The sequence below is a fragment of the Cinclus cinclus genome, chromosome 2, assembly GCF_963662255.1.
Source record: "Cinclus cinclus chromosome 2, bCinCin1.1, whole genome shotgun sequence".
In the NCBI taxonomy this organism is placed as follows: domain Eukaryota; kingdom Metazoa; phylum Chordata; class Aves; order Passeriformes; family Cinclidae; genus Cinclus; species Cinclus cinclus.
In genome coordinates this window covers 100,437,105-100,460,612 of record NC_085047.1, presented here as the reverse complement: position 1 = coordinate 100,460,612, position 23,508 = coordinate 100,437,105, and the positions used below count along the sequence as shown (strand labels likewise).

Sequence of the window (23,508 nt, the reverse complement as noted above, 5' to 3'; positions counted from 1 at the left end):
AATACTCATATTGGCAAAGACTCTATGCATATATTTCTGGCAATTTTACAGTAAAGTGCTATTTAATCCACTCAAATTAAGGAATTGGCATTTTTATAGCATGGTTATTATTAAGGTTAAAAATTACTTTGTTATTTTTCTCACTAAGATAACAACCCATTTTGTTGGAAGCAAAGCATTTGAGTTGCATGCACATAAAAATGACCCTTGTAACAGCTTCATTATAAGCAGTTAACAATATAAGTTGCCAAATCATTAGGAATACAAAATACTGAGAAACAAAGTAGGCAGAAATGAGATTAGTGAAAAATTAAGAAAAAGCAGATGTGATAAACCATTGTATAAATTAAAAGAGGACAGATGACTGTGCACCAAACACTTCTGTAGCCTTGCTTTTTACATGGCATTTTTTTAGTAATCATATTGCTGGCTTTATTAGTTAATCTGTTTATTATTTTAAACTGCCCTTTTCTATTTCCTAGAAATGATCCTGCATCACCAATACACTGTAAGCAAAAAGACAGAAGCAGAGTATGACCTTTATTTTTCCTTAATAATCACTTCTCATGTATTGAAGTCAGCAGACAAAACTAATAAATTTGTTACAAAGCCAATTTGTAGCAAAAATTAATTCAAGTAACATAATTATTTTAAATTTTTAAATCTCTTAAAGACTGAAAATTTTAAATGTATGAAAGATACCATCAGTCTGCTTTTAAGTTTTTATCATTTTAATATACATATTTACAGCAATAAGTACAAAGAATCCTTGTTAGCAAAGTTCTTTCTAGCTTCATGCACCATTAACACAATTTCTGTGAAATGGCAGATATAATAATTTTATGTTGCCTTCAAGTGCATTTAATCTTTCTGATTTGACTTGCTTTTTTCATAATTTCATATGTAATTTAACTGTATTGCACAAATCAGACGAACTTCTTACGCTGAATATTTACAGCCTTTTTATGAACCAATAATAGGTCATCACAGTAAGGAAGTCAGCTCCCATACTCCTGTAATAAAAAAAAGAGAATAGGAATAGTGTTTTGTCTTGTGCGTATGTTACTTGGTAAGAAACCTCTACAATAACTTTTCATTTACAAGAAGCACAAAAATAAGGAATTTAACCAATTAATGCAATGAGTGAATTATCAACATCATTACTAACAACAAATGTCTTCCTTTATGTGTATGTACACACAGAAATTACATTAAAAAAATCCACCTGTACTACATAATTTCTGCCAATTTTCCTGTAATGAACAGATTAACCTTGGAATAACACTAAGTTAACTGCTTGCATCTTCTATGGGAGTGATTCAGAAGGTAAGAATGAATATGATGGAAAGAAATGAAATAATTGCATTTAAAGTAGTTGAATAGAGGAAAAAAAAGCACAACAGTATTAAATGATGTTGTATTTGGTTTCCTCCTTCCAGGTCAGTAGTTTTTATTGAGTTGTACAGTGAAAATAGGTCCTAGCTTTAACATCTTTCTCATGCCCTATTGTAAGTGTCAACTTAGACAAAAATTTCAGTAATTTTGTTTGCTGGTCATTCATTTTTTCTATCTTTTTATTCCCCAGTAAACTGTTCCTTGTTCATTGCTGTCGGCTCACAAACCCCATTTTGGCAGTTCCAGAATCCAAGTGCAGCACAGCAATCTTTTTGACTCCAACGAACCATGACAGGCAGCAGCACATCCAGGGCACAGCAATTCTTTTTAGCTTCTCTGGGCATATGCCAGGTAGAAGCAGAAGGCAGCAACAGTAACTGATAGCAGTGATAAAACAACTGACAGCTGCTGGAACCAGAGGCAGCGATTCATCTGCTCCTCAAGTCTTCTATTAATCTGCAGTAAATGAGTTAGCTGAAAATAGAACAGTTTCATTAAGTTAGAATTACTGCACTTGAAAGTACTTGGCAATTTTGAGTTATTTTGGCAATAAGTATAACCACAGACAAGAAAAGAAAAAGCCTTCTATCAGTGGTCTCTCAGCAATACCTTTTCTATCACTACATACTTCAGGAATCTGTTCCACTACAGGAACTTCAAATCTTAAGGATAACCGATATGGCCTGTATCAAGCAGATGACATCTTTACACTCAGAAGCAAAAGATACCACTGATGCTCATTGATATGCTAGATCTGTATATTCACAAGAAAAATGAGCAAACTGCATTGAAAATCTAATGATTATTAAATCATTAAACAAAATAATTAAATCACTGTCACCGATGCAGATACTTTCAATTGCTGAGATGTTAAAATAGTATAATTTACTAAATACCAAAAAGGTTCAGTAAAATTTCTTCCTATCTCCAGCATATTCTGTAATTTTGCTGAATATTCAGCACGAAGGAATCTGCTATTACCTGTATATGTAAATCTTCATTAGTTTTTGCTGGAATATTAAAGGCATTGTCTTTTAATGTCAGAGAAGAGGGCTTACTACTTTCTATGACGTGACACCTGAGCCTGTAAAAAGGAAACAAGAGCACACACAAAAAAAGCTCAAATTTAATGCAATATTGTATAATTTAGAGTAAACAATCCATCTTAAGTGGATAAAGTCCACTTTTAAAATTTAAGAGACAATAATTATAATTACGCTACATCTAGTCTAAGTTTACCAAAAAGTAAAGGTCAAGTTTGTATTCATCAGTAACTAAAGCAGACAGCACACCTGCAGTCAATTAACCTCACTTTATTGTTTCAGGGTCTTTCTTAAAAAAACCCAAATAAATTCCACCACTTATGCAAGGAAGCTTAAGGTCACTCACATGATGTAGATTTTATTCACAAGGGAAGTAAGGGATAAGCCCTTGAAGCAAACACAGAAGATTTAGGCATCAAGAGTCACAAAATACTTTTTCCACTGCAGTTTTGGCCATGAGGGGGTAAAGGCAGCTCCAAAAAAACCCCACAAACGTCCCCTAAACGCACAGAAAAATCCAGGAACAATCTAAGGCAAAAAAAAGCCAGTCAAAACTGGAGAGAACTTTTCCTAGACATGTTCAGTGATACCACTCAATGTGACTGGAGGAAAGAGAAGAGCAATAGGTGCATTTAAAAATGTGTATGGGGAAATGTGTATGGGGAAATGTATTTTTCTACTGATTTTTTAGATGACTTTTTCACCACTAAATATTGAAAATACACATAAGAACATGTGATAGGTTTTAGAGAAATTTTCTACAAAATTCTGATTTTCCCTAGCAGAAAGGGAACATTTTTAATATTGTCTAGAAAATAGTTTTGCATTCAATATGTCTGCTTTCCTTGATTGCTTCCTTTTCGAAAACTCAAGTGACACATTTTTATGAAAAAACCAAAACCCCTATTGTCCATATGTATTGTCACACACATTCATATTTCTTCCTCTTAATCAGCATGAGAACAACAAGAAGAATAAAAGAAAACCATGTGCAGAATACCGTTTTAGACATTAACCCCCCACCTAATCAGGTAAAATAGAGCAGAAGTCTCAGTAATATATTTTGGTCAGTAACCACATAACTGAGTTTGGAGAATCCTTCTTTGATTATGATTACACAAGTGCTATAAATCAGTTAAATAATAAAAGCTAAAAAAAACCCAAATCCCAGAACCAGTTACCAGAAAACCATGTGCTTACCTATGTTCCATCACTTTGGTCCTAGGGACTTCTTTCCAAAACTGAGTCAGTTCTGGCACACCTGCTCCAGAAGACTGGTCCATTTCTGCTGCCATTATAAGGAAACGATCCTGCAAAGAAGCTGTAAAACCTGCCCTCAAGGAAGACAAAAAAAAAAAAACAAACAAAAAAAACCAACAACAACAAAAAACCAACACTGTTGTTAGATAAAATGACAATATTACAAAGAGAATAGGAGTATTTTGGACAAAACTGCCATAAAATGAGAAATTGTTTATTGTAGGACACCAGACACTGACTTACTAGGAATAAAAATAGAGGAAATCGTTCTCTAGAGCTCAATAATTCTAATTACAATTTTCCCAAAATTATATAGGTTCATTTTAACGGAACTAATTTAATCTGCATAACTCAAAGATAAGTCAAAATTTTGTAAAAACTGTATTCTCCTGCAAATTCACCTGTCTTTGCAACAATTTAGGAAACTTATTTAGCACAGATAAACACCCACTGTAACAATGAACCAGTGAGACAACTGCCACTCAGACTTTCTCTTTTTTTAAGATAAGAAACAAAATGGGCTGCAGACAACAGCTGCTTATACCCGACTGGAGCAGTAAATCAGTACAGGGAGTTACTCAAATCCTTTCTGACATCCATGTTTTTTTAACAAATGGTACCATTCTCATACAAGAGTCAAGCAGACATGGGCATCAGTCACTCCTACACAGCAGCAAGCACATACAACCATCATTGTCTAGAGCACGTCTAGGAGCACAGCTTGCCCAGACTTCTTACAAACTCTGTTTCACATTCTTACCACCATGAAGAGAAACTATTATATCTAATGATGTGCCAGGTTCACAGCTGCTGTTACTGGGCTTAACCCTGTATTTTTCAGGTGCAGTTGTTCTCACCTACAAACAAGAAATATGAAAGATACAGTAAGTGCAGGCACAAACTACAATTGCTTCATAACTTCTCTCATTCTGTAATAACTAAATCCCCAAAAGCTTGACTATTAGGACAAGTGTCTAAAATACATCATTTTGTAGGCATAATAGGATTCTTGAATATTCTTTTTTCCTCCATCTCAACTGTGTTTATCATTTGTTTTCTTGGATTTGCCATTCTTCTTTTGCATACATATTTAAAAACAGCCAAGAACATGTCATAATAAATAAGAAAATATGAAGAGTTTAAGTTATTTTAATGTGCAGAGAATGCAAAAGATGGGGAAAAGCCCACAAAGATAAAACTGTATTTCTGAAGCAAATTTAACTACTAATTCCTTTGGTGGTGCATTTGCAGATAGATCTGCATCATTTTGGAGCATTACTAACTTGTTTCCGGCCAATATTTTAAACAAAATGCTCTAAAAAGGCGACTTTTCAATGCTCAAGCTTTTCTTTTTCAGGAAGTATTACTCTCACTAAAAAACTAACCACCCTTTAGCTCTTTTTTAGTCAGTGCTCCAAAGATTTGTTATACTAATTATCCCCTTTGAGGTGGCACATCGTAGGCATAAATAAATTCAGCCAGATTTCTTTGATCTGCCTCAAACATCATTATACAGTAAAAAAATTCTGCCTGTAGAATGGATTTAACAGTATTTTTCCTCCTTACATAAAACAAGATAAAGTTACACAGTTAGTAAACCAGACACATAAAACACTTACTTTAAAAGCCACTACATTTTTAGCGACGTTTGTGAGAACTATCAAACATTTTTTCTCTCCAGTTTCTTTGGATCCAAAATATAGTTCTTCTGCTGGGCTAATAGGAAATTTTAAAAGAATTAGTTTCTTTAAATTATCTTTACAATAGATCATAGAAAAAACTTGACCACACCTCCAGGAAAATAAAATACTTTCTACCCTGCAGCTATGGTCAGCATTAACAGATTTTCATCAAAAAAAGCTATGAAAACAAAAAGCAGAAACTTAGTAACGAAGCTCAGGGTTGACTCATGACAAGTGGAACTGGGTGCCTCAGCTGATTACTGCCCTTGACTTCTGCCATCTGTGACAGCAGGAACAACCAACAGGTACATGGAGTCAGCCACTGCATCTTTGGGAAGTGTGTTATGGGAAAGCATCGCTGACTTTAATTTATGCTCATGTTAAGGAATATAAGGTGTCACAAACAGGGAATAATTTCCACCTCAAACATCTACCCTTGTCACAGATATAGTGAACACCTAAGGCAGACAACCACAACTGGCAATCATTTCAGCCAAGACAGCTGAATTCATCTGCACTTATGAGTCAGTCTTCACATACTTGTGCTACCACATGCATAAATAAAGTTACTGCTTGCTTTTAATATTCTTGTGTGATTAAGAGAGTCATGCATGAGATATTTTAAACCACATCAAACTAACACAACTCATTTTGGATAAGCATTCAAATGAACAGTGGTAGGTAAAAGGTAGGGCATGCTCATGTAATAAAAGTTGAAAGGAAACTTGACTAGCAAGTGAAGAACTTTCATTAAGTCACATGAGGAGCACATGAAGAATTGCTGTTCTACTCTGTACTACTGAACTGCATGCTCTTTTTCAAAACACGTGAATTTTTTTCTCATGTCCTCTTTTTGGAATGCCAATTTCATGTTAATTTGATCACCTCCTCAAAAGACTTCCTTCTTCTCACACTTAAACCAGCCTATGGGCTGAGAAGAAAACCCATTGGTGCTGTAGGGCAAGGGTGAACGCCCATGCCAGAAGCAGATTCCGGTGGTGACTGTGATGTTGGGGTGCTGATGTTTAACATTGCATCAGTCAGACCACATGACAAGACTACTTGTGTGGTGGGGATAAGGAAGTGTGCCAAATAAGGTAGAAACCAAAAAAAACTGATGTGCTTAAAACAGCTTCATTGGGTAATTCTCTCTCCTCCTCTCAGTATTCTTTCATTTCCATTTTGTCAATTTAAGTAACCAGTGCTAGGGAAGGGAAGGATTGTAGCTACAACATAGTTTAGCTATTTTAATACTGCACTACTGCAGCTGTGTGCAAGAGCCATTGCAAGATGAACCATAACTGAAACAAGGTAACATTAATCAGCCTCGAAATAAGCCACAGACATGATCAGGGGAAGGAACACTTTGCCAGAGCCCCATCCTTCTTGTTCTACCAACTATGGCCATTAAGAAAGGAAAACAAAACAAAACTGAATTTAAAAAAAAACCAAAAACAAACAAAATAAAAAAACAAACACCAAAAAAAAAAAAAAACAACACACAACCAACCAACCAACCAACCAAAAAAAACCCAAAACAACTTGGGGAACACAGCTGTATGGATGTTGTCTGTGAAATCAAGTTCCACAGCAGTGGGGTTAGGTGGCATGTAGCTATTAGGAGGGTGGATTGTTTAAACAAGCATCCAAGCTTTTTAATTTTTACAGATGCAGGAATTTCTTCACTCTGAGGTGTGTGACATAACCAGCTCGTACTAGAAATTCTTGCACCACAACACACCAAGAGCTGCTCTTCCACCAGACAGTGCAAGGAAACTGCTGCTTTTTGCCTGACTGAACAAATTCATTTATTGAGAAGGAAAGTCAGAGGCAGCCTTTCAGTGTAAGGTATACAAGGCAAATACAGGTGTGGTCTAAATGAGGGAGACAGCTGACTCACGTGCCTGACTACAAGTACAAGAAACAGAAGAGCACAAGGACCTAGTTTTGGTCCATGAGTTTATAGTGCCAGAGCTGCAGTGCCTCAGCTGCATGCTCAGGCTCCAGGCTGCTCCCTTCACAGGGCAATGCTGGGAGATGAGCAAGGATGCAAGTTAGCCATGGTGGCAGAGCTTATGGTCTCTGTGATAGGTGCCTACAACTGGTTATGAACAGGACTATGTAGTATTGGCTCAATCACCTTCAGTTCAATGCCCCGAGAATCAGTGGAAGAAAATGAAAATTAGTTCTAGCTTCTACAGAGGGAGAGCATTAATGAAAAGCAGTAGCTGTACTCAGGATTTTTCTTTAAAAACAAAACAAACAGCAAGGACAACAGAGACACCAGTATTTTATTTTTCAAGACAGAAAGACTACCAGAATTAACACATCTACACTTGACTAAGTTTATTCTTCCATGCGTTGTAGTCCATGTAAGTTACTTCTATTCAACAACAGCTTGAAGTATTTTAAGAGGAAAAAAAAAAATGTTTCTGGGGTGCTTCTGTTTGTTTGGATTTATTTTTGTTCTCTGCTTGTGATTTGTGCCCCTTTCTTAATTAAAAAGTGGTTGGAAAAACACTTCTAGTGTTTATGATTGTCACAGAAAATGTTTAACATGATTGTATAATCACAGTTCTGCAGTCTGCATCTTTGTCTTGCCTTACAAGAAACTAAGGCTATACAGAGGAGGTTTTTAATTTCAAAATTAGGAAAAATTTACACATACAATATATAATTATGCTAATGAGCATGTCATTATTCAAATTCATTCCAAAACTAATTCATTACAGCACTTAAAAAGGTAGCTAAGAAATTACCTAAAATTTAGATATTTTCTTCATTCATCTAATAGCAAACTGAAAGTGAAAATAAAAGTTAACATCTAAATCAAGCTCTAAACAAGCATCTTAACCTAAAAGGCAGTGATAAGAAAAGGTGATATCAGCTAATTGATTTCTTTATTCTAGTTCAGTGATAAAAATAACTGTGAGATGTAGCATCTTGGACGACAAAACCTTCTAGGTGGATATGTCATTACAGAGCCCTTTCCACACAAAATAAATTGGACCCATTCATTAAGTTTAACTGATAGAAACTATTAGTGTAGACATTAATACCATCATAAGCCAAAATAATTCAAGCAAGATTTAACAGTGAAAACTGTCTTGAAAAAACACTTTTTTCTTGAGCCAATGAAGTCAAACAATGTCAAACCACTGCTCTCATTGCAGATAAGGACAGGCTTAACTTAGATAGTTTGTTAATATTAAAAAAAAAAAACAAAACAAACAAACAAAACCAAACAACACTTCTACAATTCTATGGAATATACACCTAGTCGTACAAAAACAATGCCAATCTTTGGTGACACCAGAAGATTCACTGGAAACTTTTACAACCAGAAAAACTCTGAACTTTGTAAAAATCCTTCTTAAAAAGTTGTTTATAATTTGTTTTCCTCTAACAGTCTGAAAAAAGTTTATTTTGAAAACCAACTAGTTCAGTATTCAAGTGTCCAGGGCATATTGGAAAAAGAAAATTAAAGAAAATTTTTATTACCTGATATGTAATAAAGGTCCTTTAAAAGTGGTTAATGCTTTCTTTGCATTTTTTGGTTTGACCTCTGTTTTGTCAGTTTCCTCTGATTTGGAAATTTGCTCTACAGAATTCATCTGAGTAAAAATGATAGTTATGGTTAACTAGAAACCTGGATTACATGTTACAGAATCATGCAGGTACTTCAAAGAACATGATGAGGCTTATTTTAACAGTTTACATATTACATACCAAGCTTTATATATACTCATTCCCTGAAGGTGCTTGAAGTCCACAGAATAAAATTATTTACTACGGAAGATACATAACATACTCAACATGCATGAAACAAAAATTCTGCTTTGTTTCTTTTTGTTTTTTCTTTTCACATGTCTTCCTGCTGCTCAGGTTGGTTTTTGAAAACTCCAGACACAGTAAATTATAGCACTTCAAATATCTAAGAGTGTAAAGCACTGGTATTACTCATCCATTGCAAATTAAAAGTAAAACAGATGCCCCAATACAATCACTGTACCACTAACAGAAAACACAGTACCAATTCCACACCTCATTGCATTGCAGAGTAGCTAAACATATCTTCATTGCTCTAAGATGAAACTCTGAAGTATTGTAGAACATAATAAATAATGCTGATTGAATTGGTGCTTTCAAAACTGCAGGTACATCTTAGGTTTAGAGGGTTGTCTTCCATAACATGAAGAAAATACATGCAAAACAGGGCAGGTGTTGGGGGGCAGGGTACAGACCGAAAGAATTAGTGAGTGACATCATGACTGCAGATGAGCTGGCTGAAGAGTTTGCTTAGCCTCCTTTTTTATTCCACTTTTAATACCGAGAAAACACATGAAAAGAATTCAGTTCATGCAAGTTTGAAGTATGAGAATGAAAGGAATACAAAACTTTATGTTGTTTATAAAATAGGCTGCATAAAAACCCATACAGCAACTTTTTTTTATAATTATATAAAAGTAGTAGAAAAAAGTTAGTGTGTAAATACACTGCATTAGTTATACGTTAGGCTTTGTTCTACATAAGTTGCCAGAAACAATATTACTATAAAAGACAAAAGTGGAAGCACCTACAAGAGAGGCACTTACTAATCAAGCTTATCACTCATGATTCCTGTACCGAAAAAAAAATTGAGTAGCACCTTGGTTACACTGAATAAAAGTGACAACAGTTATATGCTTTATGGTATTTCAAGAGTAAAAAAAAAAAAAAAGTAAAGAAAAGTAAAATACGTTAAGTAGAAACCTAGGTCACTCAAGTAAATTAAAAGCCAACAAACACTGAGGCTTCTTAAGCACCAAAGGCAACTCACACATTGAGTAGAAATTTTCCATGTTTCTGCATATGAGAGTAATAGCTTGCAAAATGTGCCCCAAGCAAAACAAGCTACTGAGTCTAACCATGGTTATGCAATGCTTCCTTTTACCTTAAGGTCAGTGAAATTACCTTTTTTTTTTTTAAAGCTGACCAAGTTGCAAATAACAGCTGGACTACCTAGTGAGCTGCACATGTCAAATTATTGTGACAAATCTGGAACAGTAAATGAAACTGTATTCTACTCCATTAAACAAAACTTTTGCAAGTAATATTCCAAAACTTATTATGGTAATAAAGTAGTGAACTTCAAGTTTTGTTCTACCATTTTCAAGAGCAATACCCCCAGTTACTATCACTGCATATTCCTAAATATCACTTCATAAGAACTTGTGTAAAACAATGCCTTTATTTCTGGATAAACCACACTGCAGGAAGATTATGTTGCAAAACATGATTGATGGAGTAGGAATACAATTTTTCCTGAGAACAAATGAAAACATATGTTGAGATTTTATCAATAATTTAAGAAAACAAATTAACATCCAGTAGTGCATAAATATTTAACCTAATATTTTTTCATGTACATACTGATTTAAGCATTGGAGAAAATTAGATCTATTTCAAGATGGTCACCACTAGATATCCCAAGATTAAAAATAAACCAACTAGAAAGAAAACCTTTGAAAACAAAATACAGAAACCTTTTTGCTTTTACTGTACAATTCACTATATACCAAGAGATAGACTAAATAGTTGCTCCACATTTTATTCATTCTGAAGCATGAAACTTGTCTTAACAGACCATGATGAAACTGCAACTATAATTTTTCACTTTTCCTATGTTCTTTTGCTAAATTAGAAGAGAGAAAAACTGTTACAAAATACAACACAAAGACAAGCAACCAAAATTATATTCCTCTTGTAACCATCTAGCTAGTCTTGCCTACATCTTCACTTAGATACCTTTTTCTGATTAAGGCTTTGTGCTTCATTCAGCTCCCCAGCCTCCTTGGTGTCTGCATCTATCTCTTCTTTACTCTCATGCTCATCTTCACTTGTAATGGGCCCATTTTCACATAAAGGAGTTTGAAAATCATCATCAACCAATGGAGGATAACTGTACTTGAAAGAATCCTGAAAGATAAAGAGATTTATAAAAGATGAGTTATTCAAGTGGATTAGAAGTACTTTCTCTAGGGTTTTTTAAATGGAAATACTGTTATTGTTCCTTGTTTCACACTGCTTTTATGTTTCATTTATCCATTTCAAGTTGCACCCCTATACAGAAAGCTGACACCAAGAGTTTCTATTTTATCATCAGTAGACAAAGAAATACAGTCATCCAATGAAGCCAGTAAACTGAAACTTTTCTTTATATTCACAGAACTGCAGAAGCTGTTCTATCAAGGATCAGCATTCAGAGTCTTATTACTGAAGTTCTCTTCTTAGTTCTCAAAAATGTGGTTTAAAACTTATGACAGCTATTTCTAAAAATATTTCAAAAGTGATGAAAAACATCAGTTGTTCCTTGTATGTTAGTTTTATAATGGCCAGTTAAAAAAAAATAGGAAATAGACCCCAAAACCATAAAACAACCCCAAATAATCCCTTAAGTTTAAGATAATGTGTGGACTTTTAGCATATCCTGCAGGACAGACCTCTAGTCTTTGGAATGCCAAATCAACTTAGGCTTTAAGACATCTGAGTAATGCAGCAGCAGAATACTTAAATTCTCAAAGACTCTATAATAAAGGTACCTTTTCCATTGGAAGATCAGTATAAATCAATTTTTGCTAACTAGAAATTCTCTTAACATTCTCCAAATCGTTTATTACATGTAATGTTAGAGGCAGTGTTTGAATGGGGATCTCTGTTCCTACTGCATTTTCAAGCAGCTTTAAATCACCAAGTAAACTGAATTAGTCTGTCAGCTTTTCCAGTGGAGGAAAAAAACATAGCTTTGACTCCTGTGAGGCAGAATGGAGCAATCTGCCTCCCAAATGATGCTTCCCTCAGCAGGGAGCTAACAAAGAGGTGTTTCAAGAGAGCTCTCCATAAGCAAGTACATTTTCTCAACACAAGAAATAGTATCATGTTAAGAAAGATTAAAAGGGAAAAGTCTTAGATGGAACCATTTAAAGAAAGCACAAACAAAACAGCATACTTCCTGCTCATCTATAATCAAGGTCTAAATCTCATCTACTCTTCAGGCTGTAGCAACAGTCAAAGACCTCTAGGTGAATGAAACAGGTATTCCCTGGCTCAAAGAAAATCCTATTAAGGGCCTGAAAGACCAGCTTAAAGTATCAGTTGTAGATTAAATCACTATTTGAAGAAAAGACTCCAGCCTGCTAGAAATATTACAGTAGTCTTACAGAACACTGACATCCCACATTGGACAGAAATATCCAGCTTCCCTTTATCCAAACCAACAACACCTTGTTACTCCCTTCCAGGATAGGATGAAGGGCATAAAATGAAGTGACCTTAATAGAGGGAAATTAATTTTGCTGCATGCCTTACCTGGCCTTGTTAATCCATGCTGCTGGATAGCTTCAAGAGCTGAACAGAATCTCATCAGTGGGACAACTCCAAGTCCCACACTTGATAGTCACAGTGCCTAAGTTTCAGTGGCATGGGTACATCTACTAATGGGGTGAAAACCTCAGCCAGGTAAACAAGACAGATTTATTCAATGCCTGACACATCCATTCTATAGACTTATGGCTCTTTTTAATAGCAGATCAAGAGAATTCATACTACTGTTTTTGGCAGTTTTTGTAGAGGTGACTTCATTATAGTAGTGATATTTTCTAAGATAACATGTGCATGAAACCATATGCAAGCTCAGCCATTTCTTAACTTCAGGCCACTGACCTACATAAGGTACTTCCAAGAAAACCTGTGGGCTATCAATTTAGATACCCAGGTGAAGAGTACAGCAGTTGCACACATTGTTCAATATTGGCACCATCTGAGAGACTCTTGATCAGTTCATCCTTTTCAAATCCATCTTCTCACAAAGAAAGACTGGGCAAAACAGCAAACCAAAACCCGATTGTGTGCTCACATCTTGCATCACTGTACTCAGTATGTACATCAATCTTGCAGAAAATATTATTGAAGAGACAACAAATCTCCCTGCCCAGTCAGAAATGCGTATGCCTTAAAAACTGGACTGTTCCAACAGCTGGAAATGGCAGTGTGATACAATACATAGGAAAAACAGAAAACACTGAGTTAGTATACACTATTACTAAATGAAAACTATTACCAAGTGGCTCTTGAGCACCTAACCCTGATTTTCCAGGCTGGCTAGCATTAGCTTGTTCCTAGATCTGCCTTGGGCAATTTTGACAAACTCTCCAAAAAAAACCTGCTATAAAGAAAATTACTTCTGTGCACTACAGACAAGAACAACTCATAGCCACATACATGGTATATAGCATGTATGGACTAGCAATATGGTAACAGCCACAGCCAACAGACTGATAAGGACTTGAATGGAACTTAGACCAAATTCATATTCCAAAGTCCTGCAAAACCCAAGTTTGTTCTCTATAATTAGTTTTAATGCTTTTGGTATTCTGGAGACACCTTTGCCCACTAGTTGTCTAAAAGCAACCATGTAATATTCTTCCTTTTGCAGCTGGCTGATAGTCAGTCAAAGGATTTTAAAGCTATGGAAAGTTTCTCATTCATCTTCTGAGTGATCCTGAGACAGAGTTAAAACACGCTTAAAAATAAATTCCTGAGACACTGAAGCTTGGAGGCTTCCAAGAGAGACAAAGAACAATTCCCTCAGTTAAGCAGACTCCATGGGTCTATTTTGTTACTTCCAGAACTAGTCTCTAACATTCTTCTGGAATACAAAGAACCTAACTGCAGAGGAATCTAGGTATCTCCCCAAATTAAGCTGCCAAATGATCTGCTCCACTAGTTGCTTACATCTGGCAAGACCTGGCTCTTCAAAGTTGGATCCTAGCAGGGGACACAGCAAAGGATACACGGATATGCTCCGTTCCTAAGTGGCATTATGCTCATTGTGAATATGAAGATCTGCAACTAAATGTGTGGAAGTCAAAGATGACAGAGAGAATCAGAAGGAGGCAAAAATACAAAAAAGTCCCTCACAAACAAAAGCAAACACTTCAGAGAAATCAATTTGTGCAGATTACACAAGTCAGATACTGCATTTATTGTCAGGCCTGACAATACTAATAATGGTGAATTGTACTCTAGCTAGCTGCCTCAAGAGAAGTCAAGGTTAATCACATCAAGAAAAGTTAAATTCTGAGAAACAGCATTAAGCTGTCTGTTGTCTGGTCAGTAAAAAACTCCCTCCTATCAGAGATGCAAAGATTCTGCTTTACTGTATACATGAAAAAAATCTTGGGAAGAAAGGTTTATAGCACAATTTTGGAGTCTCAGTATTCGCTAACAATTCTTCCAAATTATGACAGTTCTGAGGTTAAAAGCTCAAAACACCCATCAAGTGAAACCCAGCAGTTAGACAAAGCATGTGCTGGTTCAAAATACAGGGCTCTTAATATGAAGAGATAAAGCTGATTTTCTGAAACTGTCAAAACCTCTGGAGTCTTTGTTGGGCAAGTTTATTATTGTTCTACTACTTTATTTCTGCCACTGCAACATTTTACCCCAGACATATGATTTGGATAAGCTGCCTCCATGATTTTGAAACTTGTTAATGCCCTCAGAAGATGGGCAACACGGAGCCAGTTTGATCAACAATCACTAACCAGCAATGAGGCCTTTCAGGCCCAAGGCAGAATTACAGATAACTCTAAGACTTGGAGTTCCATCAAATGCTTCAGGAGGATATTTAGCAAAACCACAAATTCTTTCTTTGAAGACACAATGAACTATTAGGTAAAATAGTCTAAAAAGCAGATGAGAAATACTCAGCTTTAATGAGGAAAGAACCTTGCCCCTCTATTGCAACAATAGGACAAGACCACAGGAGCCAGGCCCAGAACCACTGTTAAACAACATTCAATCCCTTACTGAAGCCACTTGGGACATCATCAGTCCTTCCCTCAATGGCCACTCCTGCAGTGCAGCAATTTCAGCTGTCTTCCATATGAGAAAGTGCTTATGTGAGACTGGGAACTGGGGCAGCAATTTTCCATGGAGAAAAAGGGTATCTTTTCTTCAAAAGTCACATGCACTTTTTAAAGGCTGCTAATCTCAGCCAAATGAAAATCAAGGTAACATTCTTTTATGTTCCCAAACAAGTTTCTTATGTTCTGGCCACAACAACCTGCCCTGAATTCATATACAAAAGAACATGGCCTTCCCTACTATTGCTGAAACACAACCCTCCTCTTCTCCACACAGTGACACTCAAACAATACCACCATAAATGTCATATTAACATTTTAAAGCATAATTTTTCTGTGAATTTAAAGATTATGAAATACTGATGTACTAGCCCTACGAAAAGTCAAACCTGGTGTGCAAGATGCTTGTGCTGTTTCACCCTTGATAGTGCACTAGAACTGGATTCTGGTTCTATTAAATTGATGCTGCTTGTACCACTTTGGAGTTCTACTCTATTCTTTGAAAAGAATCTTCTACAGCCATGTCTGAAAATGCAGCCCTAGCAACTGCAAAGGAAAAATAGCCATAATCTTTAGCATCTTTAGTGAATCATAGCTTTGGAGCAGGACTAGAACTCCCAGAGGACAGTGAAACCTACTTTCTGTTCACAGAACTTGTTTCATAAACAAACACCATCTCTAACTCATCAGGGAGGAAAAAAAAGTACAAGGGACAATGATACTTAAATAATTTTTCATGAAGGTTTAAAAAACTAGGTGGTTTTCAGTGACTTATAAGGGGATTAATGATTCGGAAAAAATAGTTCTGTAATTAAGAGTGCAGATACCAAATTCTCATTAATCTATTTCATAATACTGAGATTTTGAAATTATCATTGGCAACACAATTTCAAGAGATCTCCCACCTGTGAAGAGGCAACCCTCAACCCCACATATGGAATTTCTACAGGTGTCTCAATCTACCACAATAGGAAAGTGAAATTTCATACTTACAGTTCCACCCATGTGAGGTGGCAGATACTCTCCACTGATGTATTCCTGCACATCACTCTTGTTTGTGAACTTTAACATGCTTATTGCATCTGGGCCAAGCCAACCCTTCACAATTTTAAAAGCAGCTTTAAAAAAACAAAGGTATACATGAGTTAACAGGAAAAAACTTTTCTTATTTTGTTTTTATAGGGTTTTTTTTTTTTTTTAGTGAATTGGTAGATCTTACATAACACAAGTGACTTACATCCCTCAAGATATTGCAGAATCTGCTCTGAAAGTATCCATTATAATTGGAATGAGCAATGCAAGGGAAAGAAAAGGCACTATTTACAGACAAAAATCAAAATAGTATCTTTTATTTAATGACTGACAACCCTATTGTCTTGGAATATAGCCCTTGAAGTACTGAGGGGGTAAATCCAATCGTGTTTCCAAATCTGAGTGAGGGAGGTTGGCAAAGATAAGTACATACTCTTTCCTGGCTGAAATGTTTTGCTGATTTAAAGGGTATCTGTTAAGATCTACGAAGCATTTACAAAGACCACGGTTATTGCAGTGATAGTAAAACATGAATATGCAGGAAAATACAAAGCCAACAAAAATATGCATTCATATGGCAACAATAGAGGACTAGAGTATTTATCCTGTAATAATTATCTGTAACTATAATGTAAAGTACCCATATCAGAACAAATGTAACCGTATCAGCATCCAGTGTCAGGCATCTATCTTAAACTGTGTATTCTAGTTCTGAGCTGGTTCTAAATCACCATCACTGCTAATAGGATTCCTGAAAGGATTCTAGTTAGAAGCATTCAAGGAACAGACTATTTATCTAAGTCTCATAACCTCTGAAAACAACAGTATGAATAGAGATTTCATGTAAAGTATGATCCAAAATACAGTGATAGAAGGAAAAATAAAAAGTATGCAGCCTTTAAACAGATAGATTTAAAGATGCATGTTTAACAAACTTCATTATTCATCTGCATCTACACAGAGCCGAAAAATGCTTCTTACTTATGGTGCTAAATTTTAAGTTATCACAATACAAAAAGAAAACAAAAAACAAAACAAAACTTACCATTCATTATCCAAGGCATTTCAAATATTACTATTTTTGCTGAAAAGAAGAAAAAAAACCTGAATACCAAGTGCTAGGTATTTCTCTATTTAAGAGAAAGTACAGCAATAACATTCATGTAAAAAGTAAATACTCACTTTTACAAACTTCCACGTTCACCACCCTTTAAAATCAATTTTGTACAAGCTTGTTGCTATATAGAAACATTAGCTAGTTACTTGGAAAATTCCAAGTTATACATTGTTTATTTACTTCCTGGGGTATTATTTATCTGACATATTGTTACCAATATCTCATAAATAAGGCAAAGAAATGCAATATCTCAACCTGACCTACACAAGCAGCTACTGAACAGAAGAAAATTTAACAAGTATATTCAGCACCCCCTATGTCACAAAGAAAAAAAACCCCTAAGTCTTGTGTATCTATTTTTTCCAAATAGTCTTTATTTAACCACAGAAGTCAGAGAATACCTATGTGTCCCAATTTTTTCCCCTCTTGAATGTCAAAGTACAAAAAACAGCATTGCACTTGCCTTTATGTTTGATATTTGATCAAAGCTTTGAACTTTGATCAGCAAGCCAAAACCTAATACTCAGAGTTTAAGCAGTTGTTGTATGGAACAGTCACATTTTCACCTAAAATTTACAACATATTTAAGATGAGCTGGCATAAACTATGGAGTACTTGCCTATTCCTTAAAAAAAATTTAGCAGGCAAGTTTGCAGGGTTTTCCAAGTGTGCACACAAACTTGCCTTTTCAGAATAAATAATTTTCAGAATAAACCATTGATCCCCATAAATTTCTACAGCCATTCATTCTTTGACCCTGAAGACTTGTAAAGAATACAAACTGTCATCGAAGTTTGTAAAGCTTCTACCCATTTAACAAGTAGCAAAGGAAAACAGGAAAAGGAAAAAAGGAAAAAATTCCTAATATATGCTAATATATACTTACAATGTATAAAAGTAGCAAGAACTATTACTTCGTAATAGTAATAAACATTGCTTCACAAAAAGACAGCTGATTTTTGATGAAAGTAAAGTTAATTCATAAAACAAAGTCATACTGGTTTAAGGACAATATCCTAACCCTGTAACATTCACATGCTTCATGAAGCTACCCCAGAAAACACATGAAAAAAAAAACCCTTTTTCTTCCCCATCTTTATCATATTATGAAATGCTCTTGTTGCACAAGTCTACAATGCTTAATATTTAATATAGAATACTTACTGAGAAAGTTTGGGTAATAATCTGTAAAACAGTTGACAATAAAACGGACAAAATCCAAGTCCTAAATAATAATAAAAAAAAAAATAAAAAAAAAATCACAGCATAAATGCAAAGCAAGTCAAAACACTAAAAAATACAGGCTTAGCTAGAACATTTAATGAAAAGCACAAGACATATTGCAGCCAACTATGTCCAAATTTTACATACACTACAACTATCCTCAAAACACAATGCAAGGGTTTTTCCTCCATTAAATTACTGCTGGATTGTTGTCACACTTTCCCTTATCTAAGAAAAAAGTCAACAGACTTCTGATCAGTGCAATAACTAAGATATCTAAACTACCGCAGAGTACCAACAGGACTTCAGATGTGCAGAAAAGATACAGGAAAAATAAACCTTTAGCACTAGAGAAGCTTGACTGAGGGAATAGTACTCAATATGCTTAAATTTCCCTTCAGTAATTATCCTACGTACTGTCCAATATACTACTGCACTCAGTATTACATTTCCAAAGGAAAAAAAGTAGGTTTTCCTTTGAAAAGAATTGTCAGGTTGACTATTAGTTGGTGGCATGCAGAGAAACAGTGGGCAGAGATAGCACTCAGCTGCTTCTACACCATTTTCAGGATGCCTCTATCCAATGAGCAAACAGAAATAGTACAGTCAGTCTCGTTTGCAAAATTCAGGTACAATGGAACTGTCTACGCAGTAAAGGGCAAGGAAGGCTTTTTATGAAACTTCATCTTAGAAATAAAGTAAGAGATACCTTACCACAATAAGGTACTCAGGTAGGAAGCCTGCCATGAATACTTTCCCCAGTCCTTTTAACAGAAGCAGCTACTACTACTACTACTTCTTCCAGATATAGTACAGAGTGTTTCTGGCTGAGGATCCAAAGCCTGTCATAACAGTAAGAATGGGGAAAGAGGTCCTAGGGTGATGTAAACACACTACCAAAACATTTGTGGAAAGAATGAAAAAAGTCCCAAAAAATAACACTTCTGTAAGAGGACTACCCACAATCTGAAAGCTTTTCAAGTGGCTTCAGCAACTAGAAACTAACTGAGACCTTGACATCTTTACTGGCAGAAAGTGGCCTCTAACAGAAGCTTTTCTCTCAACTGTCTGTTGCTTGTACCAAATGCAATATCTTTCATTTAACAGCACAAACACAATGTTAGATTCGAATTATTAGAATCTCCATTAATCAGGATGCTGCTCTCTATTCTGCTGCCTATCCAAAAGGCAGCACTATCAGACAGTAGAAAAATAGATCCATTATTTTGATGAAAGTCTGGAATTAGAAGTGCAGATTTCACAGACCATTCAGTAACTGCATCTATTCTAGTTACCTGACCTTTTGCAACACACCATGAGCTATCAGAATTATCTCCTGCATAACAGTGATAAAAGTAATATAGTAGATGTTCATAGCAACAGAGCAAACAAACGAAGCAAGATCTGGAAAAGAACTCAAGAGATCCAGCTTGTTGTTTGGTTTTTTTTGCTTTGTTTTTTTAAGGACTGCTTTATCAATTACTCCACATGGCTACAAACAGCCACCAAAAAATAGTTTTCTTCTGTGATAAACATACTAACTACAAGCAAGACTGTACAATGGGACAGTTACAGACAGCACTTGCTGAGACTTAGTCCCAGAGTCTCAAAGACACAGGGGAAAAAAACTGCTTCCACATATAATCCGTAAGACCCAAATCAAATTAGTCTTCCACATCAAGGAAATTATTACAATCCTTTACTCCTTTTATATAACAAACTGTGGTTCCAGTATTATCTTTAGGAGCATGAACAGACAGCTCTCACTGTACAGGTCAGAGCACCAACCCTGCAAAACAGAATCACACTGTATTTATTTGTCAAATTACTTCCTCAAACTGGTGGCCCTGCACTGCACAGCTGCAAGGTCCCAATGCAACATTAACAATCTTGCCTATGCTAGATATAAACAAGCTTTTGGAGCTGGGTTTGGGGTTTTTATGCTTACATTAATTCTTGCCATACCAGCACCACCAGACAAAAAAAAAAAAAAAAAAAAAAAAGCACAAAGATACAAGTTTCAGCCATTCTTGCAATAACAGGACAGCATGGCACTCAGTAAGAAAAATGTAATTATGCTATAGAAATACATTTTATTTTTTAACTTATAGGCAACCTAAAACTTTTAGTTATTGGGTTAAATCAATAAACATATACTGACAGGCAAGACCTCAACCTTGCAATCTGAACCAGCTCAGCCACCAAACTAAAAGCAAGTTTTCAGCAGGTTGCAGAAGACAAAGTTTAATATGTTACAAAAGGTTTTGGAAACTGCTCATGTCACAGGAAAGAGCTCTACCATATCACTGGTCTCAGGGACTGTTATTTATGTGTCAAGGACTATACAGTGTCTTCCTTTCTTCTGGGAACATAAGTTAAATAATTCCAAAAGCAATCAAGATAAGCCAGTAAAAATACTTACTATGTGACTGATTCCAGTTTCAGCCATGTCAAATACCACTGTCAAGGGCTTTCCATGATCTCTCTTAGCATAATGTTCTAACCAAAAAGCAACCAGTTTCTTTTTTTCAAGTTGCTGTTTAGGATCTCTTGTATGATGTTTCACTTTGAACCAAACTTGGACAAAAACACAAACAGAAGTTGGAAGGAAAGATCCAAGCAAACAGAAAACATTATGCAAATAATTATAGAAGATGCACTGAAATGTATTAAGACCTCTGAGTTTGTATTTTACATTTGTCCTGATTTTGTGGCCACTGAACAGCCAGGAAAACAACTGCACACCTCATCACAAACTCCACATTTCTCATTTTTTTACTATAACTTTTTAGAAATTGAAAATAAAAATAATTACATCCCAGAAGAAACAATAACGTGGAAAACCACTTTTTGTGTATTTAAAGACTATTTACCTAGACTAGCATTTTATAAATTAAAATTAAATCACATGGTCTTCAGCCAGTATTATGTTCACATATTGCTGTAAAATTAATGTTTCCTTTTCTGCCTAGGTTTCGTACAGCACTGCAGTTGATATGTTTTGAAAAGCTATTTATACACACATTAAGAATTATATAAAAGCAACAGATGTTTCTAAAATAGAATGAAATATTCCAGGAGACGAGCAACATTGTATAAATGAAAGCCTAGTATGAATTCTTCTGGAAAAGAGTCAAGAGTCATAGAGAGACTTGTTTTTCCACGGAGAAGGAAAAAAACAACAAACAAACCACAAACCCTCAGGCATAATTCAAAGTAAAAGACTTTATAAAATGTCTGAAACCAAGTACTGATTATGCAATAAGTGAGAAAATAAATATTCAGGGCAGTAATGTGAAGAGTAGTTTTCATTTTTATAACCTTTACAGTTATCAAATTAGACAAGCCTAAAAATAACTTTATATGCTCAATACACCTCTCCCTGAAACTTGGAAAGTTGTAGTAAAAACCAGATTTCTCCTCCATGTCTTTTACTTTCAATTACAAAACTAAAGTAAAAAGTATTGTTTCATGTAAAGAAACATATGTTTTTAAATATAGCATATTAGCTAGACTGTGTATTTCAAGATTAAGAGAAATCTCTACTCAAACACAGAACAAACATTAAACGACTATACTCTTGTTTAAAACAGTGACCACATCACCAAGCCTGTCAGTCAGGCCCATGGTGTGATTCTGAGGCTGCCCTGTGCAGGGTCAGGAGTTAGACTCTATCATCCTCCTGGGTTCCTTCCAACTCAGTGGATTCTACAATAAATTAAGAATGTACTACTCAATTACCTTTTAAAGTAAAAACAATAGCCAATATATACCTATGTCTGTTCTTAAAAAGCTTATTTTTCAAGATGATAAAATGGTGGGAACAAAATAATGATCAAAGACTGAAAATAGTCTGTTCTGTATACTTACACAACTTATAGCCCTCTTTATCGTAACCATGCAGAAAAAGAGCACCAATTTCAAATAACCATTTTGGAAGGACAGATTCTGACAAGTCTGCAAAACCAAATGAAATATTATTTAGCAATCATATTAATAATCATATGGTAACTTAACAAAAGTCACTAAAAATGCAGAAGTCATGCAAAAAAAATAAAAATCTTTATAAGCCACTTTCCAAGGTGTTTGTTAAACTAATACAAATACTGAGATAGAAAAGATTTGAAATTATCTTCTCATGCCACAGAGTAAGGTCTATTTATGAACTAAGAATAATTGAAAAAACCAACATAAGAAACTGCTGCAAATGTTTATTTTTTTCATATCTGAAGCCTCACCCACCATCCTCTATAGTTTAATTCGGTGTGAAGACCTGTGGAGAGCTCACCTTCAAAATATTTTCACAGCACAAATATGAGATCTCCTTTATTTGATGTACCAGACCAGTGGCATTACAATGAACAAGAGAGCTCTGTTTGTTGTGGGGTTTTTTTGTTATTTGCCTTTTTTTCCTTATTCCATGGTGCAAAGAGACAAAACAACAGATAGCTGCCTGCCTTCCTTCCTCTTAAACACCCTTTCAACAGACACGGAACCACAACAAAACAGACGCTACTGGTCAACATGAAACGCAATGCTTTTTCTCTTTTTTTGAAAGTTCTTGCTCAGCTCTCTGTGGTACTTGCAAACCTTTAAGAGGTACTTAGTGAAAATACATATGGAGGTATGTAGTATGTACATAGAGGTCAGTGGTAGTTCAATAGGAAAGCAACACACACCTGCAAAATCACTGTATAACATAGCTTACCATTAACTGTGTATTCTTTCCTCCACTGAAAGCTTTCATCAATCATCTTTAAAGCATCATCCACAACATCATGACGCCAAATCAAGTAGTTTTCAACCCATTTATCATCTTGCTGAAGTCTTTCCACATCTCTAGAATCATA

General features: G+C 35.3%; 1 protein-coding gene across 2 annotated transcripts; it reads right to left on the bottom strand.

The window, feature by feature from the left end:
* Window positions 1-1,628: 1,628 nt before the first annotated feature.
* MOSPD2 (motile sperm domain containing 2) lies at window positions 1,629-23,508 on the bottom strand. Of its 2 annotated transcripts, none has more exons than XM_062515125.1 (13): window positions 23,367-23,508; window positions 22,529-22,615; window positions 21,081-21,235; window positions 18,599-18,659; window positions 17,363-17,401; window positions 16,279-16,403; window positions 11,168-11,338; window positions 8,882-8,994; window positions 5,318-5,414; window positions 4,459-4,555; window positions 3,639-3,768; window positions 2,359-2,479; window positions 1,629-1,851 (listed from the first exon to the last, which is right to left on the bottom strand). In XM_062515125.1, the coding sequence occupies exons 1-13, from the start codon at window positions 23,410-23,412 to the stop codon at window positions 1,723-1,725; spliced, it is 1,371 nt and encodes a 456-aa protein (XP_062371109.1). In that variant the 5' UTR covers window positions 23,413-23,508; the 3' UTR covers window positions 1,629-1,722. The 2 variants fall into 2 exon arrangements, with proteins under 2 accessions (XP_062371109.1, XP_062371108.1); XM_062515124.1 differs by having other exon boundaries at window positions 1,629-1,869; window positions 2,377-2,479.

What these genes read in the sequence shown, in the direction of transcription:
- MOSPD2 (XM_062515125.1), bottom strand. Translation starts at nt 23,412, where the DNA reads ATGATTGATGAAAGCTTTCAGTGGAGGAAAGAATACACAGTTAATG. An exon ending in GAAAGAATACACAGTTAATG is followed by an intron (nt 22,616 to 23,366) that starts GTAAGCTATGTT and finishes TTGGTTTTGCAG; the next exon opens with ACTTGTCAGAATCTGTCCTT. An exon ending in AATGCCTTGGATAATGAATG is followed by an intron (nt 16,404 to 17,362) that starts GTAAGTTTTGTT and finishes GTTTTTTTAAAG; the next exon opens with CTGCTTTTAAAATTGTGAAG.